The 16,123-nt window shown below is 37.9% G+C and overlaps 1 protein-coding gene across 1 annotated transcript in view; it reads right to left on the reverse strand.

Moving 5' to 3' along the window:
* Window positions 1–14,225, reverse strand: part of LOC140227364 (uncharacterized) — a 69,233-nt gene extending 55,008 nt beyond the window's left edge. The window contains exons 1-3 of the mRNA XM_072307776.1: window positions 14,075–14,225; window positions 13,751–13,759; window positions 4,696–4,933 (exon numbers count right to left, since the gene is read on the reverse strand). Coding sequence (XP_072163877.1) covers window positions 4,696–4,933; window positions 13,751–13,759; window positions 14,075–14,225 — 398 coding nt within the window. The remainder of the gene's footprint in view (window positions 1–4,695; window positions 4,934–13,750; window positions 13,760–14,074) is intronic.
* Window positions 14,226–16,123: the final 1,898 nt, after the last annotated feature.

The following is a 16,123-nucleotide window of genomic DNA, read 5'->3' on the forward strand; positions in this document are numbered from 1 at the left end:
ATAACAAGATATAGTTTGTCGACCATCCAATGCCATCTATATCCGTCAGTTGAAATTCCATCGACGGGTGGATCCTAAAGAATCCTGCCTGAGTTATACAGTGTGGGTTATTATTTATGTAGATGGTTCCTTGAAACGAACGACACAAACATACATACGTACACACATGAAGGTGGAATGGTTGAAATCCTATATAGTCCAGACAACAGTGGAAAATATTACTATCCAACCTTGTACCAATTATATGATTCCCATGACCGATGCAATGGCGTGCTCAAGTCATTGAAGCTTGAATAATCAACATTCCACAATATATAATGGGTAGAGAGCTGTTTTTTTCCACTTTGCAGAATGATACAGTAAGTTCACCTAGAATAAATGAACAGCATGATTTGAACTTCAAATCCGCCACAATTTTGCTCCAATATGAATTAACGGTGAAAGAAGTACATGCTGCAACTTTAGAGTCCGTTTATATAACATTTGACAATAATAAGTATGTATACATCCATAGCCATAATGATATACAATAAGATGTTAACCTGATGAGAAAGTTAAACTATGATTATATAATGGACTATATTGCCTATTTTCTTTTAGGTACATAAAGGAATGAATATTGAAGCAAAATGACAAAATAAGTTGGCAAGAGTGAAAAGTAAAGGAAATACGGAACATTCATATATTATGTTATGTCGCACTCTAATGCAATATTTATTCCCCGAGATGAAAAGGGTTATGATAAGATTATGATTTTATGACATGGCAACGTAGGAATATATTTCATATAGGTACCATATTGGTATGTAGTAATAATTGCAAGGATTTTGACGACCCTTTAAAAAAGCCGAACATATCCTTACAAGTATTCAACTGAGTCACGTTCTACTGGTGATGTAAATACTAATAGTTTCCCGAAAAAAAAGCATCTGTGGATCATTGTGTGTAACTCTAATGGCCTCTCCATAGAAACGTGCTACCATGGCAACGGCGATGTGTGAGTCGTAACAATCCAACCTTCCAAGTAGGTCGAGTATGAATCATATTAGCTGTTGGTTACTTTGATGAATCAGAAACCCGGTTCTTTAATTTTTTCCAGTTCTGTTTGCGGTCACTGATTATCCCAAATCTTTTGATTTTGAACCCGAGCTGTGAAGCCAAGCGCCGGGCCACTCGGCCACAGGATGTGCGCGCCAGGCCGCCGCACAATAGGGGCGAGAAATCAAGCGGGATTCCGGACGGTTTAGTCGGCACCAGCGGCTCGGCCACTGGCCATCAACATCATTCTCTTGTTTTCAGCTATTTATCTCTTATTCTTTTTTTTTGTAAGGTATTAGTTTGTCCGGTTTTGTTTGTTCTTCATCTTATTTGATCATTCCTTTTCAACGGGTTTTTTTTTTTCCATCTCTAAAGGAAACTGGAGAAAAGTGAATTGAAGATGTGTTTTGGCTTTGTATATTATAGATAGTGACTGGCACCACTGACTGGTATAACAATCTCAATCCAATTTCTCCATTATATCCGTGCTCTTATCTTTATTCTTTTAACTTATTTTCAGAAATTATGATAATTAACCATCATCACTAATGTCAACATAGTAGGCCTAACTCACATTTTGCTTTATTACTCAAATCAATCTTACTTGCTATTCTTGTCTCTATATCCCGTTAATTATAATCATTCATGTTTAAGAAAATAAGACGCCTTATATCACGTAGAACAAAATTTATGACAGTTTACGAAACAGACGACTGAAAAGTATAAGTTGAATTGTAAACCACGTTTTAAGATACCATCATCAGTGATTCTCAGGCAGTATTTTTATGGTTATTACTCATTTTATCAACAGCCCCATACCAACAAAACTGTAGTACACAATAGTGGAGACGGTCTTTCATGAAGCCAACATATTGATGATCACAGAAGCAATGGAAATATGTGCCTTGTTTAACAAGTGCATTATTCTGTATCGTACTTTTTTAAGCAGATGAGAAAACGAACCAACCAACCAACTAACGCCTCTCAAAAAATGGTTCGGTTTGGGTGACCCGCAGATTATGCGACGAGTGTTTATCAACGCACAAAGCGTGATGCGAGCGAGTCTCCCAACAAGATCATTGTTTACGGTGAGCACTTCTCACATTATGCAATCGATACCGCGCGTCGCTCAAGAAGCGCATTCTTCTCATCTTAGTCCGACCAGACGATTGAGAGAAAAAAATGGCGTCGAATATCGGTAGAATCGAAATCAATGTTGAAAGTAGGTCACCTGGTGACAACAATGTAGTTGTTCCGTAAAACATCGAAAATAATTTCGAGAAATCACAGCATTCAAAATGTTCGAGTCCGTTAGTATTATTAAAAAGTTTCAAAGCTTTTCTTTAGAGTTCCCCATACTTGCTGTGATAGGAGAACTCACATACTGTTGCGCCTTTATTTTACATTTCATTAGCGTACATTTTTCAATGATAACGACTTTTGATGTGGGGGTGGCATTTCAGGTTTTGCCATATTTTTTTTTTCTGACAAACTGTTATCGGTTAAAAGGTAAACTGAAATCCTTGCTTCTGATTGGCTGAGAGCACACTCTCTGACAAATCTTTCGGACAAATCACTTCATAAAATGCCCCCTGCCTATAAAGTCGCTTGAGTTGATATCAGTATTGCGCGGGGCATTTTTTCTTTTTCCAAGACGGCCCCATTTATTTTTTCGTTTCCATTAACAACAACAGCGCCTTTATTACACCATGATATACACTTGATGTTTCCAATGATAAATTATTTGTTCGTCTTAAGATTAACGATGTATTTGAACTCATTTTACCATACGTGTTTTTCATATCCTATTCCTGTATAATTATGGGGATGCCCGATTCGGGTTTCTCATGCACCTTTACACATAAAATAAATGACCAGGTTCCCGTTTCATAAAACTTGTTATCAGTGACAACTGCCACATGTCTATGACAAATTTGCTCTTAGCCAATCAGATGCAAGGATTTCAGTAGCTTATAACAACTATGACAACTTGTCACTGATAACAAGTTTTATGAAACGGGGCCCAGGTCACGTTGCTTTTCTGCTTCCACAGACAACAGGTGGTAGAAGAGAGTAATCGGTGGAACAGCCATATGTTGTTGAGATAACAATAGATCATATAATACTCCGACTGCATGACACTTTACAATCTTTTATGACGGTCTCATAGCGCGTTCATCCACACTCTAATAGATCTCACAACATTAGGTGAAAATAATGAACTCTAATGATTTAGCTACAACAGTTTTATAGTGATTCAAATTCAGCTGTTACATTAAAGGACAAGTTCACCTTTATTGACATAAGGATTGAGAGAATGTAGCAATATTAGTAGAACACATCATTGAAGGTTTGAGGAAAATCGGACAATCCGTTCAAAAAATATGAATTTTTGAAGTTTTTGTGCAGTCTCCGCTGGATGAGAAGACTATTGTAGTGTATGATGTCACATGCGTACAACAATATAGGATAATATAAAGAGAATTTCACAAAATTTCATCTTTTGAAAAAAGTACACATTCGCTTGACTCGTTACTGACATATTTTGTCATGGGTAGTATTATTCCCATTGCCTTTAGAAAGAGGCAAGTCAAGTGCTCTTTTATCATGCGAAAAAAGTGAAAATATGTTGAATTTTCTTCACATTTTCTTTATACTGTTGTACTCATATGACATCACGAGCCTTAGTAGTCTCCTCATACAGCGGTTCCAACACAAACATTTTAAAAATTCATAACTTTTGCATCGACTGTCCAATTTTCCTCAAACTTTCACTGATGTGTTCTACTAATATTGCTGCATTCTCTCAATCCTTATGTTAATGAAGGTGAACTTGTCCTTTAAGAGGGAAGGTCAAAGAGTTCTTTTGTCTCCTTGTTGTCACTGTTGCCGAAAAAATGACAAGATTTGAATACAATACAAACTTGGTAGGACTTCACACATATACAATATATTGGCATACCATTTTATATCACATAATGTCATTTTTTAAAGACATTTAAACCTTCCTCTTTGATCAAATGGTGTAGCAGATTTTGAAAATATCCTAGAATTTTGAAGCGATGTCATGATGGGTCATGGATCAAAATCACAGCAATTTTTTTTGGAAAAGCAAAAAGTAATATGCGTTGAAAAAAACAATCCCCTAAAAGATCCCCAAGTATTATAGAATATAAAAAGTCAAATTGAGACAGGTGATTTAGATGCATAAATTTCTCCTGAAGTCATCTTGCATGATGCTACAGAAAATGTTTTCAAGTGTCTGCATGCATAAGTATGTGCATATAATCCTCGAACTCCAATGAACAATGAACAACAAAGTGAGACAGTACATGCAATGTTAATTAATACATGTTGGAAAAACAACAACAACATTCTCTATTTGTTAACACGCAAATATATAGGACGAGAAAAAGTGATATGTAGTGATCACTATATAATGTAGACGAACTCCAACCACGATAAAATTCCCCTCTGAAAACAGCCATGAGCAAAGCAATGCATCACGGTAACAATCTGGCTAACATTAACTTATTTCAGGCGCCGCCGTACTGTCGAACCTGTTCAAACAGTATTTGGCCGAGTTAATATTACGCGCATTTTGATCAGAGTCGCACACGTCCTACGAGAAAGGTTTTCTCTTAACTTTTTGCTCACCTTCCGGCTTTTGTGATGATCATCTCTGTTCCAATCTCGTGAAACTTTTGCCACAACTCCCTTCCCTCCAGCGTCACCTTGATGTCCTTGGTTGCAGGATTCTGAACGGCCAGGTCCGGCGGACGCATGGCTGCCGCTGCGGCCATCATCTGCTGGGTGGCTGCCGCAGCGGCCGCGCTTTTGTGGTCGCCAGACGGGGCGGGCAGCGGCGTGAAATCTCCGAAGTGACTGCTACGGTCTGTGGGAAAATCAAATTTTCAAAAATTTACGTTTTTAATTTTTGTCTGGATTCTGTTCAAATATCAACATGAAAAAAGCTCACAAAAGATATAAAATTACAGTATTTCCCCAATTCCAATGTTTTCCCGCGCCCTGTGCAGTATGAAATGTGCTTTTACGTTTAAAATAAATATCATTACTAACATTGTATTCAAATGTTTGAAGTGGATCTATGACTTTTATCATCTCGTATCATCTACGTTATCTACGTAACACAAAAACCAAGCAAAAATGGAGGGCTCTTTTTTTCATAAATGAGAAAGTGCATTTGCAGATTTTGTTTGTAGGCCTGAAGCCACGAAAGGCAAGCTCAACGACAACGTTAAACAAGCGCCACCCCTTTTTTTCTTTTGCTATATTCTGATTGTACAATGGTCCGAAGTCCATTACAAATCGAAGTCAAAGGGATATTGATGTAATACCCCTCCCCCTTTGATAGAGTGGTGAAAGCCAACACAAAGCGCAGCTAATGAGGAGTGCAAGACATTAGGCCTACTGTCAAAAGATAATTGCCTTTATTACGGACTCCAGCGCGTACGTAGGCCAACGTTTATCCATCGACCGCCATATCCAGCTCGGCCCATTAAAGCTCAGCCAAAACATCGGCCGAGCCAGGGTTAGAAAGCAATGCGTATAGTAATCCTCTTTTTTTTTCCAAAAATAGGTTGTTCACTGCAATCCTACAGTGTATAGGGATGATTGAAAGGGAGATAGTGGATTGTTGTTATTGTTGTTGTTGTGTTTTTTCTACCTGCCGTGGAGAAGACGGTGATGTACGGTGACATGTTTGACAGTTTCATGCTACTCAACGAGCGGGGAGTAACCATATTCGATTGTGGGTTTAATTGATTGGTGTGTAAACAAACGCTCTCAGCACGTACACCGGGTTTGATACGACACTTCTAAATAATATGCAGGACACAGATAGAAAAAAAAAAGAAGGGCTGTAAACCACAGGAAATGTAGCTATAGATGAGTGATTATATATAGAAGCATAGAGGACCTATAGAGGAGGAGAGATTGGATGAATAAGACATAATACACCAGAAAGGCAGATTGTATAGTCCGGTTGTCGAATTACGATGAGTCGAGAAAACAATTACAGACTGTATTAGAATAAACAACGTAAATGGCTAATAAGAATAACGATCATTTGCGTATGTGTGCATGTTTGCGTGTGCACATTGGATTGTGTATTATGATAGTACCGCAAATATCTTATATAGAAGCAATATACCAGCTTGAAAGACCCTTGAAGAACTCTATAATCGTTGTCAGATAAACATAATGATCACCTTTCCCTTGCTATGAGTCAGATAGTTCTTTCTCCGATTATGACATCACTAGCAAGGCGGTGACGTATTTTTTGTGCAACTGTCATAGTATATTAAGGAAATCCAAGTTAAGCTGTTGTTGACTGTTCATGGTCGACAAAATGTTAATGCCGTCTCCCCATTTATTAGTAACAACAAACAGCTTTTTTGATAGAAGGTATGTAGAAAACCCAATAAAGTCAGTTGATACCGTGATATGTGAAAATGCGCACATCTAATGATAGACCCCCCCCCCCCCAAAAAAAAAAAGAAGGAAAAACATGATTATAAATGAATGAAGCACATCCATAAAAACACTTAGGTTAGAAATATAACGTTGTCAATGAAACAAATTCAAAATAGCCATGTTCTACTAAATTGATCGTATTATTGATAGCTTGTGTAACCTATTCCAACTATTAAAAACTGCAGAGTGCACGTCCTTTCTAATATAAACAGTCGATAAAAGAGCAAACTTAATATGATTTGAGTATACCAATGAACAATAAAAATAGACTTTCTCTTTACATTGTGAGATTGTTCCAACTATATAGGGCTTAAAGGGATCGTATAGTTTTGGTTGAGACCTAATTTCAGGTTTCTAACATTTTTTTTTGATGAGATAATGAGAAACCTCTTATGAAATATGAAAGAGCATGTAATTCTATGAGGAACTCAACGTTTATTTGATGAAAATTGTTTTTAAAATGGCTGAGATGTCCAAAAAAGAGCGATTCTAATAAAGTGTGGTACCCACACTTTTATTACGATCGCTTTGTTTTATTTTGTTTTTGGATGTTTCAGTCATTCCAAACCCGATTTTCATCAAATAAACTTTGAATTCCTCTTAAAATAGTATGCTCTGTACTATAGTCATAAGTGTTTTCTTGGTATCTCGCAAAAAGTCAAAAGCCCAATTCTCATCTCCACCAATACTGTGCCATCCCTTTAAGATATGATGTGTTAAGAAGAAAATTTACACACTATTATAGTATTCAAAACGAGAGAGAGAAAGCACTTATTGTGATAAATAAATTCGGATAACTTTATTAATGGTTCATTATAGAAATGCATCGTATGCTTATGATAAGTTTCTTGTAATTCAAAATTTATAAACAAAAAAAGATTATGTGTCTAATCGATGTTCTTGTTATTTCAAACATGCACAACAATTATGTATCTTTTGTGGTGCACTGCAGTATTTTGGTGAACAGAAAAAGATATCCCTTATAATAAGTTTCTCCAACAAGTTATGACAAGGACTGCCACATGGTCAAATTTTTAAAACATACAATACGACTGCTATTTCTCTTATAAAACTGAATTTCTGCTGCAAGTTTGAAAGATTTATTTCAATGAATCAAATCAAATCTGATTTCAAATTTCTATGAAAAATCATACTTTTCAAATTTTGTACCAACATTTCTATGGTAAACACGACATACCGGCTCCATTCAAAACAAATTCGTGTCATTATCAAAACCAAAATTTCATTACAATATAATTCAGTTTTTAAATCAGGACCATAGACTTCCAATGGCGGAATGTCTGAACTGATTTCTGAAAATTGTTGATTTCTTTATCAAGACTTTGAAAACAAATGATAAAGTTTCTTACTACTATCATATCTATATGAGTTCTGAAAAAGAAGATATTATATTAAATCAATAACTCAAGTTTGATCTATAATGAAAGTTGACAATGAAATCCGTGTGAGGAAAAGATTAACAGCGCAGTGAAAATGATTCATTTAGTGACAGAGTTATCAATAAATGCGGACAATTACAATCAGAGTAAAAGGGTTGGGCTGGTTTTTTTAGTACAATAACAAGCACATGTGATTACGTAATCACGGTCCTTCGCGTTTGAACTGTCGGTATATACTTCCATCGTTAATGTTTGCGTGGCTATGTCCTTATTTCTACCAATGAGTTGATCCCTATCATATACAACCGTCGAAATGAAAACAAAAATAGTTTTCTTTCAGCTTTAATTGCCAAAGCTGCTGCATGTATCAGTAAAGGTGTCGTCATGATGGAATAGATCAGGGTGGTCTACGATCATGATTTCATCAGGCAATTACAGGTAAGGAAGAATAATGTATTATATATATATATATATATATATATATATATTTAATTTGCTGATGTAATATTTGAAGAGGAGATGAAGAATATAATGTATACACTGTACACTAGCAAATACACTCCACCATCTGTTATTTTGTAACATGATCGTATTTACGTCAGGTTTGGTTAATATCTACATGTGAATCAACGGCCAAATAAACTCAACATTGATTGAAACACTTCACAACGAATTGACATAAAATGTAAAATTACTTCCCGCGCATTGTAAAATCATCACAGGGGGGGGGGGGGTCTTGCCGACTGGAGGAAATAAAATTAAATGGAAAGAATCATTGGGCTAAATGCATAATGTCCATGATATTAAAAGAAAGTGACTAAAATAAAGTGGAATAGAAGAAGAGATAGAGAGATAGAGAGGGAGAGGGGGAGGAAGGGAAGAGAGGGAGAGAGTGAGAGAAGAGAGAAGAGAGGATGAAGAGAGGGAGGAGAGAGGAAGAGATTGTGAAGTGTGTCTGGTTGTTCCACGCTCCTGACTTCATCCCATAACACCGCTGTTTTGTATGCTGCGTGGCTCACCCCGGTAGCTTTGCTACATAGCATACACTTTGCACTGGCAGATAGTCTCACGGGCATGTATGAGTAACCCCCCTTAAAGGGAGTATATAAATAATTATATACTTCCTCTTTCTGAAAGATATAAACACATTTATGTGTGTATATTTGGGGGAAAATTTTATTTACGGAAAACTGATGAGATATCAAAAGAGATGAGATGAATTCTTGTTAGGACCTGAATAACTGACTTATGATGCTGACTCGATTGAGCTTAACAATATTGTCTAATACCTATACAATACACCCCTATTATCAAAATTGTCTGACGAGATCAGACGGTCTCATACAAGAATTAGCACCAAGATAAACTTGATGCTAAGTTACAATGGTACATATGTATATATTCGTATACATTTCTTCTTAAAGTAAACTATGATGTATATATGAAGAGCTTGCTTCCAAAAGGCGCTAAATTTATCATTTTCAATGGATTTAGCGTCTTTTGTATATAAGCAAGCTCTTCATATGATTAATATATATATATATATATATATATATATATATATATATATCTGTGTGTGTGTGTGTGTGCATGTGTTTGTGTGAATGTCTCTCTGTTTGTACGTATGATCGAGAGAAATCGATTTTTTTTTTACAGAGATTCCGCATAGAGTTCAGTTTATTGCATTCCCTGTAAAGCACGAATTCAATTTCAACTATTTTTAGGTAGATTTTTTTTTCTACATATATCCATTTCCACCCATACGAATGAATTCACCTCCATCATCTAAAAACACGGGTCAATGAAAGGACTGAACATGTGCACTTATATCTCTTAGTGAGAACAATGCCTTAGCACATGAAGAAAATACAAACAATTCTCAGTACGAAGTATTTAGTATTATACGTCAGAAAATTAATTATCACCAACCCACCTATGCTCTTTGTCTACATTCATACACACAAGCGCAATCCACTCAATGTAACTACCTTCACTCACAAACACACACAGACAGACATATGTATGTATGTACAGTATATATATATATATATATATATATATATATATGTGTGTGTGTGTGTGTGTGTGTAGGTGTGTGTGTGTATGTGTGTGTGTGTGTATGTGTGTTTAAGTATGGATATGTTTATGTGTGTTCGAAGACTCGGTATAGATAGGCTTTAATAAGACAGGAGCAAAATTATATTGCTCTTACTGTCATTATGTTTTAAATAGATTTATCGATACGCAGCTTGAAAGAGTCTACAGGCTTTCAAAATATTTCGTACATAAGACTTCAATTTGTCAGTAAAATGATAAGTTAATAACTGCATGCGACCTGCATAAATTCGATGGTGTCATCCTGGCAGGGTCTCTTTGTTAAGGCTTGGATCGGAGTGGCAAATCTGTCAACGGGAGCGGCGAAGACGGAACGGCCTGTGGGACTCCCCGCGCCCGGTGCGGATGAATAAAATATGGTCGTCTGCTAAACTATGTAAATGTATGCTACGCACGGCGCGTGTCGGCAATGTGGTCGCGTATACAAGTTACGCTATCACTGTCGAAATTCTAGAGGACGATCCGGAGCGATCTGAATGTAATCTTTCTGACATGTCGGCGTTGAATAATGCACAATTTCAATGTACGTTAGAAACAATGCGATTTGATATCGGGTACGTCTTTATTATCCTTCACACTATCCGACAGCCATGACATTTTACTTTATAATACAGTGCTAACAGTTTTAAGATTATAATGACTGAGTTTTAAGGGGAGCATCAAATGGCTTGGAATAACAAACTTTATACAAACAATAAGTTACAACAATATTTTATCAGATAGTTTCTTCTTGGTTAAGTATGTACAAGATTTCACATGCCTCTCATATCAATTATTATCACTAATCATTACAATTGGATATTTGCTATTCAAGATTGCTCAATTGATTGTTTATCAATTCACAGAAAGTTTAAAGGTTTTCTAATTGTTTGTTACAAATGTCTTTAAAAAAATCCTATGCAGTTACCATCCCATGTATAATAATAATTTAATGCAATCATTTAACGAACCTGGCAACTTCTTGCAATTCATAAAGTGGCCATTAAAAGTGTTTGTAAACATCAGTGTGCTACAGAAACGAAACATAATTTAAGCAGGACTGACGGTTAATTATGATATGCAGAGCAATGAAATATAATCTATTATGATAGAATATTGCCAATGACATACAAACAAGTGATGTCATTATTATAGAATCGCACAAAGAGATTATCATAAAAAGGAAAGTCTTTTGTCAACAGATTTAGGGTTACTTTCGCATTTTGCTACAAATACTTGTCTATAGTTTTACGAGTGTATGTCAACTAATATTTACAAACATATCAACCCCTTCAAATAATCATAAGGAGATTTTTTTCTCCCTCTTTTCATCATCAAGTTCATCGGTTTTCTTTCAAAATCAGATCTATGCAGGTATTTTTTTTTTTCATTACATGCAGTCATCCCACGGGTATAATGAAGAGAGTAGAATTGCCCTTGAAAATGGAAAGTTTTCCGAGAAAATTTAAATACAAAAAAAAAAAAGGATTGAAATCCTTTGGTCACTACTGACAACGATAACACTCAGACTGTTAGCACTCTCTTAAATCATAGTAAATAGATCTGTCCCTGACAAGGGGTATGAAGCTATAGAACTCATATTTCTTAACGAAAACACAACGAAAACTCCTAAAAGTGGTTTGAATTTAAATGGTTATCACATGCAGGAAATCTCATGACCATTTTATTTTGTATGAAAATGATTTCCCTTTTTACGGTCTGTTCTATAAACCACTGAATAAAAATTCAAAATCAACAAAATGTTAAAATCAACACATATGCAACCAAAAAAACCCTATACAAATGGCATTAATATATAACATTATTAACATTATCTTTTTTGACAAAAAGATAACAGTTTTGATTTCAAGGTAATATCATGCATTTGTTAAGTTTACATAGACCAATTATCGCAACATTGCAGTACAGTATCACAAACAATAATAAACTAATCATCACCATTTTCACGTCTGAGAAAAATTGTGTAGGGCTTCTATACAAATGTGTTACAATAGCATATACCGTGACATTGAGCTAACAATAAATCGTTAGACTGAATAAAAGGCCTGGTTAATCATTTTTGTTGTTGTTGTTGTTGTTTTGACTGCAATTGTTGCATTGATTAACCTTTTTCGTGTCTGCGTTTGACAGAAACTTTTACCGTCCATATTCTAAGAAGCAACCTTGCTTGAATATTATCACTTTAGAATCTAGGGATTTTGTTGTACCTTTTGTGACTTTAAAAGCTCTGGGCCTCAGCCACTCAGCAATACACTCTTTGTCATCTTATTGTACATCTTCAGAACAATAGCTTTAGAAATTCACGGATTTTTTTTTTCTTGCCTCTCCGCTATCAAACATCTACCACTGTCACGTTTGGATGGAGGAGATGTCTTCCTTTAAATCCATGGACAAAGAAGAAGAAAGCGGGGAATGACGACAGTTATAACAATATGATTGGCACGACAGCAGAATTTGATTAAACTTTCCGCGCGTTAACTTGTTTAGATAGCTCTCCAAATACTAGATCATATTAAGTGGGTGTGAAAATGCTCTCGAAGAAATTGATTCCCATGGTTGAATCACGAGTGTGACTTCTTCAATGCTTTTAATCGCCCTGCGCCGTAGACACGCAATAAACGACTTGTTGGTTTTACCTATATTCATTACTATATTGGTTTACCTCCTTTTTCTCGAGTGGGAGAATATTAGAAATAAATAGCTTTGCAGGCTTGGTAATGTTTATATACATGTGTTTGAATGGCCATCAAATGCGAGGTAGTTCTAATTCCTCTGGGAGTATCTATGTGTGTGCTGTATGAACTGAACAAACGTGGCACTTAAAATGTCTAACGTTTATTTTAGCATCGTGAGAGAAAAGAAGGGATCGCGAACTTTGGAGTGTGTAACTTCGTGCTCGCAACAAACAAGTTTGACACCGCTCTGCGATCCGCCTAGTATACAAACGATTCTGTTTTAGCACACAAAATGATCTGTCCCCTCATCTCTTTTTCCCTTTTACGCACACATACAGGAACGAATTAGGAGGATTGAAGGCGTAGTTAAGGATGTGCCACACTCGACTAAATTCCGTCTGTAAATAGGGCATGAGGTGGATGCGAGGCGAGTCTTGCGGGAGAAACTTAGGCCGCACCGTGTGGCGTGCTTTCCGCTTGTCTTACCGTGTTGTGCGGCCGGCCCCTGCGACGGGATAGGGGCTTGCTTGGTGACCCTTGCAGCGGGCGCAGCCTGCCAAGCTCCGGTGTTAGGTGACAGGTACTCCCATCGAGCACTGGCGTGGAGTGTAAATATTTAACCACGGCAGAGGACGCGCGCAGCGGATGATAATGGCGAAGCGGGGAGATGTCTAGTTCGGACGACTTTGGTTAACTGGATGCTACTGGGATTCACTGCCTTAACAATCATTTTGACAGACTTTCAACATTGATATCTATCAAAACAAACTCCACATTTTAAGTGTGTGTGTGTATGTGTGTGTGTCGTCGAATGTATGCATTTTTTTTTTTTTTTACAAAGAGCACTCATTCATTTACCGAGACTTTTAAACACTTTGCATTATGTCAGGGAAGGCACCTGAGTCAAAGTATTCTGCAAATTGGCTTCTCATTTTCCTTTTAGTGAGTCAACTCAGCTCAAAGCACATGAAGCACTTGTGATTAAAAATTGCAATCAATCTGACTAAAGGATACTGTCATTCCTACCAAATAAACCTATTTAATAGGTTTGCTCAAAAACATTGCCCCTAAATAATGTTAACTGACAGTGGGTGATTTCTTACCTAACAAGATGGTATCACTTTACTCAAAACGAAGTGAACAGTTTCATTTGAATGTATCAAAGTAAATATTACTAAGAATCCCAAAGAGTAACACATTACGTAAGTAAACATCTTGAACCTGGGGAACGAGCGTAACACACCTAAAGATAAATAAAGGGACAAGTTTTACACCTGACTTGATAAAAGAAGTGAGCAACCGGGAAGGTGCTGATAGTCCACGATTTAGAGAAGACTTTTGTCGCCTTACCTGAGAAACCGAGTGAGTTATGATTGGCTGCCTGCATCGGGAGACTTGGGTAGGGAAAACTGCGAGGCGCTGGTGGCACGATGCTGTTCAGCGCGAAGGCGTGCGCCCGGGCACGATGGTGGCTCAGATAGTCGTCACCGCCGTCGTACATCGTTTCCCACTTGAGACAAAAAACACGAGCCACAGAGAAGCGAAAATATCAGCAGCGACAAACTTTCTCAGGGCGAGAAAATCGAAAGACTCCGGCGTCGAAGTTCTCAAGTCGAGATAAAAATCTCGCGTTGGCTGAGGAGTGGAGGAAAAAATCTGACCGCGCGCGCACCAACCTTGGATGTGAATACTAAGATCCCGGTGAGAAAGTCTCTAGGAATGGTATATTTATATGTGGATTCACAGTCCGAGGAGAGAGAGAGGGGGTTAGAAGAGTATAAAAAGTGAGCTTCTTGCATGATGTGATGACCAGAGTTCGTGGCGAAACACCAATTAAAGACCTATTATGAACTGCGTTCGACTAGCTTACACCATTTAGACAAGCGCGAGCGAAGGCACTCTTTCATTGGTCCCGTACTCACGTCCATCGGCCGGCGTCGTGGCCACGCCCATAATTCTGCTCTCGTATCATCCGCCACGGCAACCCCCTTCCTTTACCCCCCCCCCCCCCACCTCTTTCCCTCTCTCTCTCTCTCCCTCTCGCTCTATGCGTCTCCCTCAATTGTAGCGACAGCTTCCTATGGTGGCACAAAAGCGTCCATTTTCTCTCGATCTGCCTCTTTGTTAAGCGCCATTCAGCTAGCCTCTATTTGTTTGAGTTAAATTTTCCGGTATTACACGTGTGCCCTTTCATGCCGAGTAAATCGGCATTTGATACAGCGTGAAGATCTCGCTTGTTTGTTGGGCATTTCTGCACTAACGTTCCGACGTGTTCCTTACCTCTCAGCGAAAAGATAAATCTCAACAAACTAAATACATGTACATATTTCATATTTACGGCATACGGTGATAAAAACACAGATTAAAACCTCGATATGTGCTTCCCCCTCTCCTTGTATATCGTAATTCTTACCTAACAATATTTCGACACTTTGTAAGGATAAGTCTTGTATCAACGCAGAGTACTTTATTATAAATGCAACCCATAATAGTTATGATGGGAATAGGATACACTAAGCTAGCACAAAATGGATCGGATTTGTTCGGGAATATGCACATGAAATGATGCAGCCATGCCCTATCGATTCTCTCCTATTCCTCCACTTTTTATCCCCAGAACCCCTTCCCATCCCTTCCCCATGTCATGTGGTCCATCTGTCGAGGAGAATTGTAAAGTTTCTAATCTTTTGCTAGTCCTATTCTTAGCGACTCAATTTTTAGCCCATTATCGCGCACTTATATTCCCGTCTTGCGCACTCTCCTGGTCACGCCTGGATGGTCGCTTTGCCTGAATGGCCCGAAATGCACCCAATTTGTCAAAAAATGTTCCGCGACGAGAAAAAACCGAAAGACCTCCATAGCCGTGTCTATGCGATCTGGTTCATTTGCTAGTCATAGAGTGCGGGTAAGTGCAATCAGTGGTTAGGCGCGCGTGAAGGAACGAGCTCTTGGGCTGGGGGCCCGTGAGTGAGCGTCCGTCATCCGTAACGGGGGTAGCCAAATAGTGCAGGGCTGTCATGGTAAGCGGTAGTTCGCCCGTACCCCTCTCCCTCATCCTCAGACCGACTCACAAAAATCGTGCTCGCAAAATATTCCCCTTTCTGAGAAGCATTTTTTTTTTGTAAAGAGAAAAGGGAGAGAATGAAAGGTTACATAAAAGTCCTCAGAGAGAGAAGAAGCTTTGACGTTCTCAGATTTTTTAATGAGCTTCTCGTCTTGACAAATGGAACTGACATTTGATACGAGCAGCGCAGATTTTTGCCCGTCCTGGCATCATGCTTTATCCCTCTCGCTCCGCGGCCCGTTTCTGTATCTAAAACATACGTCACTGCATTTTCGAGTGAACACTACAATACCACCAGCCACCTGGGGGATATTTTATGACAACTGGCGCTTTCT

The sequence above is a fragment of the Diadema setosum genome, chromosome 4 (genome assembly GCF_964275005.1).
Source record: "Diadema setosum chromosome 4, eeDiaSeto1, whole genome shotgun sequence".
Classification (NCBI taxonomy): domain Eukaryota; kingdom Metazoa; phylum Echinodermata; class Echinoidea; order Diadematoida; family Diadematidae; genus Diadema; species Diadema setosum.